General features: G+C 37.3%; 1 protein-coding gene across 1 annotated transcript in view; it reads left to right on the top strand.

Annotated features, from left to right (window-relative positions):
- ctnna2 (catenin (cadherin-associated protein), alpha 2) overlaps positions 1–13,410 on the top strand; it is a 539,090-nt gene that overhangs the window by 512,855 nt on the left and 12,825 nt on the right. Inside the window, exons 13-14 of the mRNA XM_017709467.2 lie at positions 7,024–7,175; positions 12,128–12,241. Coding sequence (XP_017564956.2) covers positions 7,024–7,175; positions 12,128–12,241 — 266 coding nt within the window. The remainder of the gene's footprint in view (positions 1–7,023; positions 7,176–12,127; positions 12,242–13,410) is intronic.

Genomic DNA, 13,410 nt, shown 5'->3' with positions numbered 1-13,410 from the left:
TATAAAAGTATTACAGTGTATAAACTAATAATCTAATGATCTATACATATAAATGCATATACTTGTATAGGTCTTAGAATATGTGTGATCCAGGCAAACATTCAAATATCTTTAATTGTAAATTGTCTTTAAATATAAACCTGAACCACTGAAATGAAACCTGTACCAAATTGATATTTCACACTAAAACCATTGCATTCAGCATTTCATTGACAATATAGATTATAGATAGATATAGTATATAGATTAGTATCAATGCTGATAGAACCAGTTTGTATTTAGTTTTATGTTGAGGATTAGTACCAGGATCAGTGAAGATCCTTCTAAGTATTAATGTGTCTGTAGTCCAGCCTCTGCAGCCCATAGCACATCATCCAACATCAAATGACCAAACCTTAATTTGTCTCTTTTTGTCTACATGTCATATCTTCCATGCCAGCAGCTAGTATGCATTTTGCAGAATACCGCAGTAAAGAATAAGGAATGTCTGGTTCCTTAAAGAGCTTTTCAGTGGATAGATCTATAAAGAATATTTTTTTAATGATATGTGCAAGGACATTTTTTAGCCGGTGTGTTTCTGCTATTTAAACTCGTTATTGTTAATAGCATGATTTCTCAATGCTGTTGTTGTGTATTTTAATATGTTAAAACATTGGATGTGTTACAGAGTCTTTAATATAATGATAGAAAACAGGGTAGATCTGGTTCCAAAGTTTAAAGAATCTCCATATAATATAAAGGTTGTAAACCAGTTAAATACATTTACTAGAATTGTGCTTCCAAAGAACATTTAGGGACCTCTGTTTTTATAAGTGCTGTGCAGAAGAAAGTTGACAAGCCCAACAGCTGTATTGAAACTCTATTCCACTTTACTGATGATTTGTTCACATATTGGTGTGTAATATTTGGCCTGTCCTTGAGGCCAAAAATAGCAACCTGCTGATGGCTCCTTTTTTCTTTTTTTTTTCACTTCTCGTCCCACACATCTAGAGTAATCTTCATGCAGGGGGAATTACCCTGTCGTTAGGGCAGGTGAGATTGAAAATATGACTTACGGCTGACGTTATTGCTCAGTCTGGAAGGCTGCAGTGGTTCTCCAGCTGTCATATGGTTCGCTGTGGTGGATAGAGCTAACGCCAGAGTGTGTCCTGGCAGAGAGAAAATACTGCCCCGTAATCACCAGGCTTTATACAAACAGACACCTTGGGCGGACATGAGCTCATATGACTGATTCTGCAGTTCACAGCCAGGTTAGAAGTGTTTTCCTGTGTACGGTGTATGATGGTGATTTTATCCAAGCTGGGCCAAATGGAAGTCACGCAGGGCATCTGTCACTTTGGCATTCTCCACTTAAGCGATTGTGCAGAGGTTAAGCTGGTGGGGAGGGAGATGCATGTACCATAACTCAAACAACAAAAACTCAGACAGAAGGTCTGTCATGTTTGCTGAGTCACTGGCTATGTCAGGTATAAATTCATCATCCACAGTATTCAGTATAAAGGTTCCTAAGTAGTTCTTAACTTGAATGTGAGTTTCCTACACCTTTAATTGGTATATAATTTTTACATTTTATGAATGTTCTTTAAACTTCAAAAGGAGGTTCTTTAGTGGTTCTTCTGAGGTATCACTGCAAAGATCCTTTTTTGGCAACTTCATTTGCAAGAGTGCTTTCATCATATCCATCATATCAAAACCTTCTAACTTTCTTTTTTTGATAGTTCTATTATTATTGTTTTTTTTAATCTTCTTACATTAGTGTACAATGAAGTTAACATTTTTCCTTCTCCTACAAAGTAATTGTATCAGAGACCTCCCCAATTAAAATTTTTTAGTCAACCCTTCTTTAATTATCAGTCAAAACCAGCCATTAAAAGTTATTTATTTCTCAGCATCTCAATGAAAAAATTTTTTTTTTTCAGTAAGGGCTTCTTGACCAGCTACACATCCTTTTAAACTCATAGTGTTGAGTTGTCTTGTGGATTTTTTTCAGATTTGAAATAAGAGTGAAGCTTGATTTTCTCCTCTCTCTCCAAAATGAAAGTTTGTCAGATGGGGACAGTTTTCGTGGTCTATTAGGCCTTGTATGGTAGTCACATTTTCTCTGAATCTTTTAATCAGCTCCAGTTTTGGAAAGTCCTTTGACTTTTTCCTTTGACTTTCTCCTACCTTAAGCAAGTGGATTATCATATATCTAATCTCTATCTATATTTCTATATCTAAGAAATATGTCCTGAAAAATTTCTAACTTGAATAAAGTGGCCATTTTTACTGTGGATCAAATAAACCAAGGGTGGTCTCTGATTTTTTCAGAGGCGGACGCACGTGCTGATATAAGCGAGATTTATTAAGGGCAAATCCAAAATCAGGGTCATGACGCTTCAGGGTCAAAGAGCCAATACGGATAGATCGGGGGGGGGTCAGACATGACAAACCAGAATACAACAGACCAAACACCACAGCAGAAAACACCAACAACAGAGACAAAGATCAGCACAAAGCAAACAAAGACCAGCAAAGACAAGTGGCAAACACAGGGCTTAAATACACATGGAAAATGAGGGACAGGTGGAAAACAGGTGGAGACAATCAGGGGAGGAGTAACCAAACAAGAGGCAGGACTACAAAACCAAAACAAACACACATGGAAGATCAAAACAAAGGAGCACATGGAGTAGTGGGAGGAGCCAACCGTGACAACTAGAAGAAAAAGTTATTAGGTTTTGAATTGCATCAAACCTGTTGATATGAAATGTAAACGGAATATAACTGTATTTGATTACAGAACCTATTATACAATGTAATGAATACAGAGAAACAAAAACAGTCACTCCCAGGGATACAATTCTGATCATCGAAATGATGCTTTCTCTTAAAATGTTCTTGTCGTAAATTCTTTCTGACGTTACTCTTCATTGCTTTGAATGCTGTGCTTTTCAGACAGGTTCTGTATTCCATTTGAGCCATCTCTGTTGTTTTCAGTGGCACTGGACAACGTAATAGGCATTAAAAATGTGTCATTTTTCCTGACTTTCTCATTTTAAGCCTATTACTGGCCTTAGCCTCTTAACATCAGCTGTGTCTGTGCACAATGAAAGTATTCTCTACACTATATATGCATGTTCTGCTTCTTTGCCTAAGCACTGCTTTCATGAAAATGCTTTTTAAATACCCATTGTGCATATCTGACTGCTTGCTCGATTTCGGTCTCAACTTATACCCACACCCTCCTTCCCCCTTGAAGGAAATAATCCATTCCAAAGCGGTGCCTTTTAATTCTCTTCATCATTTCTCACTGGTCCGGGTTGAAATAGCTCCTCACCGTAAGCAACTTTACTCATTAACAGCTCGGAGAGCATTTAAATATTTCTATTTAAAAGTCATGGCAAAAATTCCCCAAAGCTTATTTTACGCTTCTGCAGTAAGTGGATTAAAATGAATTAAATGTGTGTTAAAGGAAAAGTAGAAAAAAGAAGGGAAAAAAAACAGATAAAAGCACCTTTTTTGTGTTTGGCATAAATTTGTGTCTTTTTAAATAGGGAACTTAAAACCTACCTTTGCTCATTAACTGATTTGACTGTGCTTACACATTTAATTCCACACAAAACGATGAGAGAAAGAGTGACATCCTGAGCAAAAAACAAAAAAGTGTATCACTTATATTCACTCTAAAGAACTTGTTTCAGACTTTTATTGAGGACGGCCTCTGTCAGAACTGTGCAAGGCCAGCAAAGCTTTTAGTTGAGATGCACAATTCTGGAATATTACCATAGCTTCCTTAACCAGCTCAGCCTTAGTGTGCTTGTCCTTACCTTATACAGCCTCTGGGCTCATTTTATCTCACCTAGGTGAAACTACAAAATTTATAATACCATACTTCTATGAACAACCTCTGACAGAAGTGGGCAAAGCTAAAAAGGGTTTCACACATATTATATTAGCCTAGTGTCCTGGGTAACCCAGTCTCTGTGGGCTGGTGATCCTGGCTATTAATAACTGTAGGCTTTCCAGTTAAACTGTCCCATCCTGCTTCCATCCATTTGTTGAATATTTTACAAGCTCTCATGATCTCATTCCAGGGACCACCATAATGTCTTCATGATGCTGCAGGCTTAGTAGTTTTTGTTAAATTTTTTATGACACTAGTAATACGTTGCCTTATCCTGTATGTATACATGATGGGTTTGGTGTCCGTTTTGGACAGATCTGGGGCTTCCCATCTTCCTATCTTTTTGTCTTAAGTTAAGGTCTGACAAGTCAAGATGAGGCATTTCAAAAATTCGTATTACAGGCACAAATGTGATCTAAATTTAGGAACGGCCACACCTGTTACCAAGAAAGATACCATACTTACACAGCTAAAACATAAACGTAAACATGTAGCAAGACAGCTAACAACCATCACAAATATTAAAAAGTGTCACTCTCCAGTTTCAGTTTCCCAAATGCTTTAACTGAGCGCACTAACATTATTCCTCCTAATAAACAGACACACTTTCAGCTCTGTCACTGTCTCCTCATTATTCACCACCATCACTGTAATGTTTTACATCAACATTAAAAAAGGGTTTTCATCAAAATTAACACACAAAAATAAGAGAGGACGGTGGAGATCACGTTTGCAGCCTCTGGGGTTTTTTAAACACTGCTAGTAAAAAACTCTCAGAAGTCAAAACACTGTTTGCATTGGATAAATGTACTAAGCTGCATTTCACTGCATAAACTGATAGAAATGGCCAATTAAAACAGAAGTTAAGACACCTCTGGGTGAAATTTTATCTAGTTAGGATGTTTCTGTAATGCTCTGTAATATTCTGTAATATCTGAGTTAGAATGTAATTAAAAACTTAAGAACTGTTGTTCTGTAAAAGCTTTTGTCCTAAATTCTAAATAAGATAACTGAAGTTGCCATGGTGAATAAACAGAATATTTCAGAGTTTAGAATTTTTTTGTAATATGGAACCAAAAGGTTAATGATTTTCACAGTTGGTATCTTAAGACTTTCCTAACCGAGGCATTGGTCAATGCCATGGTTAATGTCAGTGCACATGTGAAATGTACTGCTGTTAAACCAGTGCTGATTTATTATCTAAAGATTTGTTAGATTGTAATATCTTAGGTTACATTACAGATTCTTTGCTAGAGCTTACAATAAATTTGGCTTTGTGTTTCAGTGTTTGTAAACTTTAGCTTTTTTATTAGCAGCAGTTACACTACAATTCAGTCTAAAGCCTGTCTGTTCTTATATCTGACCTTCCACTGAACGTTCCTACAACGTCAGCAAGCATGATTGTGGCTGCAAGGTGTATCATTGATTGAAAGTTAGAAGAAAAAGACTAGATAATGGAGGAAGGTGAGGTGCGTGAAGACGTCATTTACTCTGGAGCTCGGGGTGTATGGCTGTCACCAAGATGCATTCAGCAGCCTTCAAGTTCTAACATGCAGACAGACAGGTGCTCTGACAAGGTGAAGTGGTTAATTGGTGGACGACGGCTGCTCACATGGTTGATATTTCCCAGGGTGACATTTTACCTTCTTTCTCTCTGTGCCTCTACTTTTTTGGCTGAATCTCCAGCCCTGACAGACACGAAGAGGAGGCCCCTCCTACATGAATGTCCTTTCGCCTGGGCATTTAGACCATGCATTCCTCTGGGGCTAAATTTGCAATCATTTGTCTTGTGTCTTGATAAAAAAAAAAAAAAATAGATTTTTGTGCATTATTCATATATTTTTGACGTTCAGCTGTTGTTCCTCCAAAAAACAAAACTTCAGAATAGCTTAAATCCTTTCTTACCTTTACTATCGTATATGCTGAAGTGTTTTCAAATGGAATAGATCAACTTGACTGATGCCAACATGCCTAGTGTCACAAAGAAAATCGATAGAATATAAGAAATAATAATAGAAATAATATAAATATAATAGAAATCTATTAGCATGATACCTATTAGTATTTGCATATCAACAGAGCTTCAAATAAGTTCCAGTTTCATCATGGTTTTAAATAATGAGCCTCAGATTAAAGAAAAACCTTCAATCTGATGAACAAGACAATATCTTACTATACTATGTGCAGAAAATACAGTGTTTAAAGGAAAGTGAGCGGTAAAACAACTCAACAGGTGAAAGTAGTTAGCAACTATGCTAGCTAGTGCAATTGCTAATTAAGATGAAGTTTTAGTTTAAGTTTTTTAAGTTACAAATCACATATCTTTTAAATGGACTAAAACTTGGCTTGGCTGAATTAGCTATTACTTTAGCTAGACTAAGCAAGCTTCAAGTTGTTCTGCCACCTTCCTCTAAACACATTTATGGCAAATAGTGCTTTAGTTCCGTCCTTCAGCCGGAAGGTTCTATAATTAAAGGTTCCTTATTTGAAACTGTGTTAAACCAGACAGGTTTTTAGAAGTAATTTACTTTTGTACAATGCAGTGCCAGCAGGTGATGTTGATACTACATTAAAATTCTTTCAAAAAGACCTGATGTTTGTCTTGGACTTGTGTATATTTCTGATATCATCAGGTGTGTATATCTGCTTCTCTTGACAGTTTAGACACTGAATCAATTGTATACTTGGCAGCATACAGACACAAAACCAGCTATATTAGTTCACTAGCTTACAAAGTTCTAGTGTGTCAGTTTAATGTATCTCAACAGCTAAATGTCTCAAGCAAGTTCATCTGTTATGTTGTGCTGTACTATAATACACTGTAATTGATAGTCCATTTAAGAAAATTGTTTCTTATGTGAATATTTAAGAACACCCTGTTGTTTATTTTGCTAATGACATTTTAAAAAATCTTACAAACCTGTCAGTATTTGTCATAAGAGTCTTGGTAAGTTTTTTTTTTTTTGGAAAGCTTTCATGAAACCACTAGTCCCAAAACACTATTCCCTTGATGTCTTTTACACCTGCGGGGCAAGCAAGGAAACTTTTGAAGGATGTGTGTAATCCTCTGTTTCTGTCTGTTTCTCTCCTCCTCTATCCCACCACCCTCTGGGTCTCACCTTTCTCTCCCTCTGCAGTGATGCCTCGCTTTGCAGAGCAGGTGGAGGTAGCCATTGAAGCTCTGAGCACCAACCCCCCGCAACCATTTGAAGAAAATGAGTTCATTGACGCATCGCGCCTGGTCTACGATGGAGTGCGTGACGTCAGGAAAGCCGTTCTCATGATCAGGGTGAGAATTTCTAAGATCATTGCATGCACAACCACAATTACACAAGTGCATCGTAAAGTGAAAGTTTAGCAAAATGTTTACACATTGTTCCTATTCTGCCAAATGTAGCTGAGCAACCGAGACATATTTGATGCCCAAAATATGCTTCTTGAGTTTTGATCTGGAGTTATGAGGCAAATGTACCTAATAATCAAAACCTACATCCTACCAATAAGTACTATGCAGAATGCATGCATAAATCATCACTTCTCAAACCTCAAAGAGTTGTCAAGTAATCTCAAGTAGACTGCTTATGTAGAATTTCATACTTACTGACATTATATGACACTATCATTTATAAAAATGGACAAAAATACAGTGGTAGGAGCCATGCTAATTCCTGAGATGTCTTTACTTTTTGTTGCTTTAAGATGCTAGAAATGATGCAGTGATTTAACATAGTAAATAAAAAATGCTCAGATTTTGATATTTTTATTGGAAAAAATAATGTTCGAAAAACAATGAACAACTGACAAAATGCTTAGCTTTACACTATTTAAAAGCTAATGTTTTTTATCCCCTTGTCCCTTGTTGTGATATCAGCACTTATCAGCACTCAAAATTTTCAGGGGTTAAACCTAATTTGGGCCAAAAGATGTACAACATGTAAAAACACATATCAGTAGTTTGCCAAAAACCCTCTAAAATCATTTATCAGCTAGGCAAAAATGTGGACATTATTTAAACAACTCTGATGATTTAATGAACACAAAGCTTATACTGCAAAACATGCATAACATTTGTAAAACATTGTATACAAACAAAATCCTTGCCTGTATTTGTTCTTAATTAATAAAAAAATCCAAAATCACCCAGAAAATTTCAACAGGAAATCAGTGTCCCTTCTGACAACTTCTGACAGACAATGTATGTGCCATTACAGAGCTCACTTTCACCTAATGCGACACGGTTGTGTAATTTTATGTGTGGGACATGGAGTAAATTCATTTATGTAAAATGACTTGGTGGACCATTAGATAACTCATAACTCGTAGGTACTAATGGATATTACACTAAAATGCACTGCATACATTTAGGTGGCGTATGTTATAACTGGACTGCCCATAACACAACAGCACAACTTTAGTTTAAAGTATAATACTATATTTATAGTATTTCTTGCATGCACTGTTACATTTGATACTGTTACACACAAAGGCCCTTTTCATTGCAGCAGCCCCTACAGTTGCGGTTGGAGAAACATCAAATGCCATAAAGATGAATAATGCACTGTTGCTAAATAATAGGAAGCTGTGCTTTGAAGTGGCAGTAAGCGGGGAGAGGTAGAGGATAATTAAGAAGTGGAGATATCCTTTCTGTGACGAGAAGGCAGCCTCTGCTCTTTTGTCCAGCCTGACAGAAGGAGTCCACTCTCAGGCTGGGAGCAGCCTGCAAAATCCATTAGCGTTGCTATTCAGTTGCCAGGCTGTGGTGGCTGCCTTTTGGCATGGGATTTGGACTTTGAAATAGCTGTGATGTAGAAGAAGAATGAAACGTGCACTCATGCAAGCGCATGCAAACATGCGCAAACACACAAGTGCATATCTATTTCCTTATTTGTCAAGGAATGTATCTCATTATCGTAACATGGCTAGAATGGTCTTAAGATTTTGCACAGCAATACGGTTAAGCCAGACCCTCAGGGAAAAGTACAGAAGCAGAGAAGTGCTCTCTATGATTCTCTGATTCTCTCCCTGATTCAGTCTGCAGGATCAGTATAGAGATTTAACTTTTGTGTTTTATTCATTTGCCACAAAATGCGTTAGAGAGTACTGTTTTATATGTTGTAGTATGTTGGCTCCAGTTTCCACAGCTCTTATCCATTGGCACTGATGACTTTGATTTGTTCCTTACCTGAGTCACCCATCACTCCCATTAGTCAGGATGTGCCCCAAGGGTCTGTCCTTGGTCCTCTCCTGTTTACATTTGGTGCTTCTTTAGCGGGGCATATACTACATGACTTATAAAATGCTAAAAGGTTTCATAAACAGAGGGCTTGCTCAGAGCTTCATTGGAAGGCTCATGAGTGACCTTTGATTCATCGCTTACATCTTAGCACTAAAGTCACTTAGCCACATGCGAATATGCCCTCTGCTGAAGTAAAATGATCAGTAGTCCAGTAAAGCTTTCAGTAGTCAAGATTATGAGGGGAAACTTAGCTACTTTCATTCGTTAGCTAGCTTGTGTATTTTACCTATAGCAGAGGGCAAAAGCATCACCCTCTGCCTAACAACAGTGACTTTCTCTTAGTAACAGTTACTTTTCTCCTACATTGGCTTTTGCAGTACAGTCTTCAGATGTCTCACCACTGAACATTTGAATCACCTCCAGTTCATTCAAAACTCTACTGCCAGAGTTCTTATACATAGCAAATGATCTGTGCCTATAACCCCATCCTATGTCAGCTTCATCAGTTACCAGTATCAGCTCTCCATGGTCTTACCCTTTGATATCTTGATCTTATCCATCGCTGTAGTCCCTCTTCTCACTTACAGATCCTCTGGCACTGCACACTGAATGTTCTTGCCTTTCATCTTTACATCTCAACTTAAGATTTTCTTATATTACTCTACATGACATCTTCCTTATGTCTTTCTTTTTGTTTCTCTTTCGATGTAAAGTGGCCTTGGTTTTCTGAAAGGCTCTACATTAAATGAACTTATTTTTATTAGTATTCAGCTGATCGAGGCATATTTGCATGTGGATAAGTAGACGGACAGCGTAAAAAAAAACATAAGGAAGTGCAGTATATTCCTTAAATAAGTAATCAGATGGCAACTGTAGTTGTGTCTGTAATGAGCATGTAACAGAATATGAATACAGAATGAACAGATGCATTCTAACAATGCATTCTAAACAGGTATGAACGCATTTCTTTTCTCTACAGGTTTGTATGAGACAACTTGCTTCCCTTTAAGCTCTATACTATAACACAGACTCAAACTCACATGTATCCGCCACTCATCAATTCTTTTCTCCACTTGCCTGATCTTTTCCTGCTAACCATACCAAGAAACTACTTTATTATTCTCAGAATGAATCTCCTCGTTCTCTATCAACTGCAAAGTCTTCAACCTGCAAAGCAGCATTTCATGAACATTTATTGTAACATTAAATGAAACATTTCCATGCCTTCAGCTTTCTCTTGTTTGAAGTGAATTTACAAAGTAAAATTTGTAGGCTACATGCACCAGACTTAGCCAAGTGGCTAACTTCATGTGGAATTGTTTGCAGAAAGAAACATGTTATTCATGGATTTATTCCACTCAGACTTTTCCTTGTTAAAGCAAAAGAGAACCACGCCCACTTCTGGTTAAAATCTGAATACAGATTCAGATCCTGTATGAATACATTCATTATTCCCCTAGTCTGTAATAATTGTATACATCTTTAATATTGATTTCAGCAACAGCAATGCCCATTGCTTCATCCTCTACAATTTGTCTACTAATATGCAATGTGCAGGCATCAACACTGATTGAGCCAGTAGGTTTGTAGATGCTATGTCTGTAGGCACTCTGACTTACATGAAAAAGATGAAATCTCTGAGTGTAAAGACCTGGAGGCCACGGCCCCTCCACTTGCACTGTTTGATCTCACTTTAAGAGGGAACTGCTCATTACAGCGTGCATGTAAACCGAACGGGAGTTTTAAAAACAATGATGTAAGTCGCTTGAAACCAGAGCAGTGGCTGTATGTGAATTATTGATGGAGCTCTGACTGCGGGAATAGCTGACACATCTTGAGGTCCGCTAGCAGCTCCTTTGTCCTCTGAGGACTGGGCAATAGGGCGTTCCTCCACTGCCTGTCTGCTGCAAATCACGGCGGTGCCCATCTAACACTCGCAGTGAGGGAGTAAAAGAGGACAGACTTGACAAGCCATACAGAAGTACAAGCGGATGTGTTATTTGGATTGTGTATAGATGGAATTTTTAATAACTAGTAAACAGAAAAAGTAAAAAGCTGATGGCATGCTTCATAAGGTCACAAAGGGGTTTAATGTGTTGGAACTGGTAGACTTGTCTGGTAAAAGCAAACTGTAAGACTAAAGAGAATTGCCCAGAATGTATAAAACTGCTTTTGTCTACTTTTAATTTCTCAATTTTAAAGCATTTTTGTCAAAACATGACATAATTATTAACTTTGTCCAAATGATTTGTTTGATGTATGAATTTTGCTTTCTCAGTTTCACACTCATGCTAATAGAACAATTTATACAAATAATAGAAGCTAAGAAGTAATTGTCATTTATAGCTAACAAGTGGAATCTTACAACTAACAAATAACAAAACCTTCAGCCACACAGAGTTAAGTAGTCTCGAATAATCACTCCAAATGATATAATAATATCAATTCAAGAGAATAACACTTCCATCATCATTGTAGTGAATTTTGCATGTGTGGTATCAGTTAACTGACTTCACAAACTCGCTGTTTTCGAGTCAACAAGATGAGAATAAATAAACGATGTGACTAGACTAGTAACATTAATGTAAGCTGAAAAAAAAAACCAGGTGCTTAGCATTCGTTAGTTTACATTAAAGACAATGTGGCTTCCTTTTTAGTGTAAATGTTACATCCTAATTTGTGATCCGGGTTTAACAAAGTATACTAATTGCAAGATGCAGACTAGTGCTTCTTTTATTGGACAATTTATTTTGTTTGCTGGACATTAAAATGTCCATCTTTAAGTGTTTGTATGTATGGACAAAAATCAGGATGGCTATTTACTTTAGCTATCCAACATAATTTTGATAAAATTTTACAACCACAATATAAAGAGCCAGTCACAGTAAAGAAACAGAGCCACATCTCTCTTTATTGTGTTGCAGGACCAGTTGTTCCAGTATCATTTTAAGGCCTTACACAATAATACACGTATGAATATATGCATGTGTGTTTTTTCTCTCTAGACCCCTGAAGAGTTGGAGGACGACTCCGACTTTGAGCAGGAGGACTATGACACTCGTAGCCGTACCAGTGTCCAGACTGAAGATGACCAGCTCATTGCAGGCCAGAGTGCCAGAGTGAGTGACTGCAGTCTTTTCTGTCCTTTGACATCAGTACACTAATTTGTGTTTTATGTGTGTAATTGCACCTGCATGTATGACATACAGCACCAGTCAAAAGTCTGGACCCACCTACCCATAAAACGGTTTTACTTTTTTTTCTTTTTTTTTTTTACAATTTGAAGGCATCAAAACTATGAAATAGCACATACTGGATCATGCAGTGACCAGAAAATTGATAAATGTATCAAAACTAGTATTTGCCTTTAAAAACCCAGTACTTTGCTGCCTGTGGTAAATGAATGATTGATTGATTGAAATTACTGATTTCTGGAATAAGCAGGCATCAGTTTCACAATTCACACAGTGAATTCCTTACTCTTTTTATTTTAGTGGATCTGTTTATGATGCTTAAATACATTCATATCTCATGGGCTCATGAAATGTATTCAATATTTAACTGATCTAAGTTCAATTTACATTTGCTGTAGTTTTTTCACTTTATTGCTTTACGTTTTGTTTAGAAGATAACAGCGTGATGTAATTAGTTTGGATAGATGCATATAAAGCTTATGAAAATTATATATTTGACACAATTTGTATGTTAGTTTTACAAAAAATAATTCTCCTTTAAAAGTTTCTGTTAAGATATTAGAAGATATTGTTAGCTGTCTGTTAAGCTAACCCACACTGGTGAGAGCAGAATAATGATGTTGGTTTGGCACTGAACAGGAATGATGTCCATCCCAGGTGACTCAGCAGTGGTTTTTTTGCACTGCAGTGTTTTACAAAAGAGCAGAACATTTCACACTGTACTCTGAGATGCTTCTGTTTAGTGCAGGATCTGCTAGTGTTGATAGTGTGTAAATGATCAGAAGGTGCACTCATCATCACAGTTTGCAAAGGGAGTGGGTGTGACCACAAATGAGGCCAGGAACAATAGGCCTCCTTCAGCTCCCGTGCATGTGTTCGGGTACAAGTGTGAATAGCACACCGTGGGCTTCTTACAGGGCATAAAGAGGATATCAGTGCCTGCCACCCCCTGCTCGAGAGCGCTGCTGGCGCAAGCACGCACACACGCACACACACACACACTTGTTTAAAGCTGCCTGATCAAAGAAAAATGATTAACAGAGGCCTGCAATGAGGACGAAAGAGGAAATAAATGTTGAAGCCCCCAAACTAGA

The sequence above is a fragment of the Pygocentrus nattereri genome, chromosome 22, assembly GCF_015220715.1.
Source record: "Pygocentrus nattereri isolate fPygNat1 chromosome 22, fPygNat1.pri, whole genome shotgun sequence".
NCBI lineage: Eukaryota > Metazoa > Chordata > Actinopteri > Characiformes > Serrasalmidae > Pygocentrus > Pygocentrus nattereri.
Note: the sequence above shows the minus strand (reverse complement) of the source record. Positions and strands in the feature narration are given on the sequence as shown.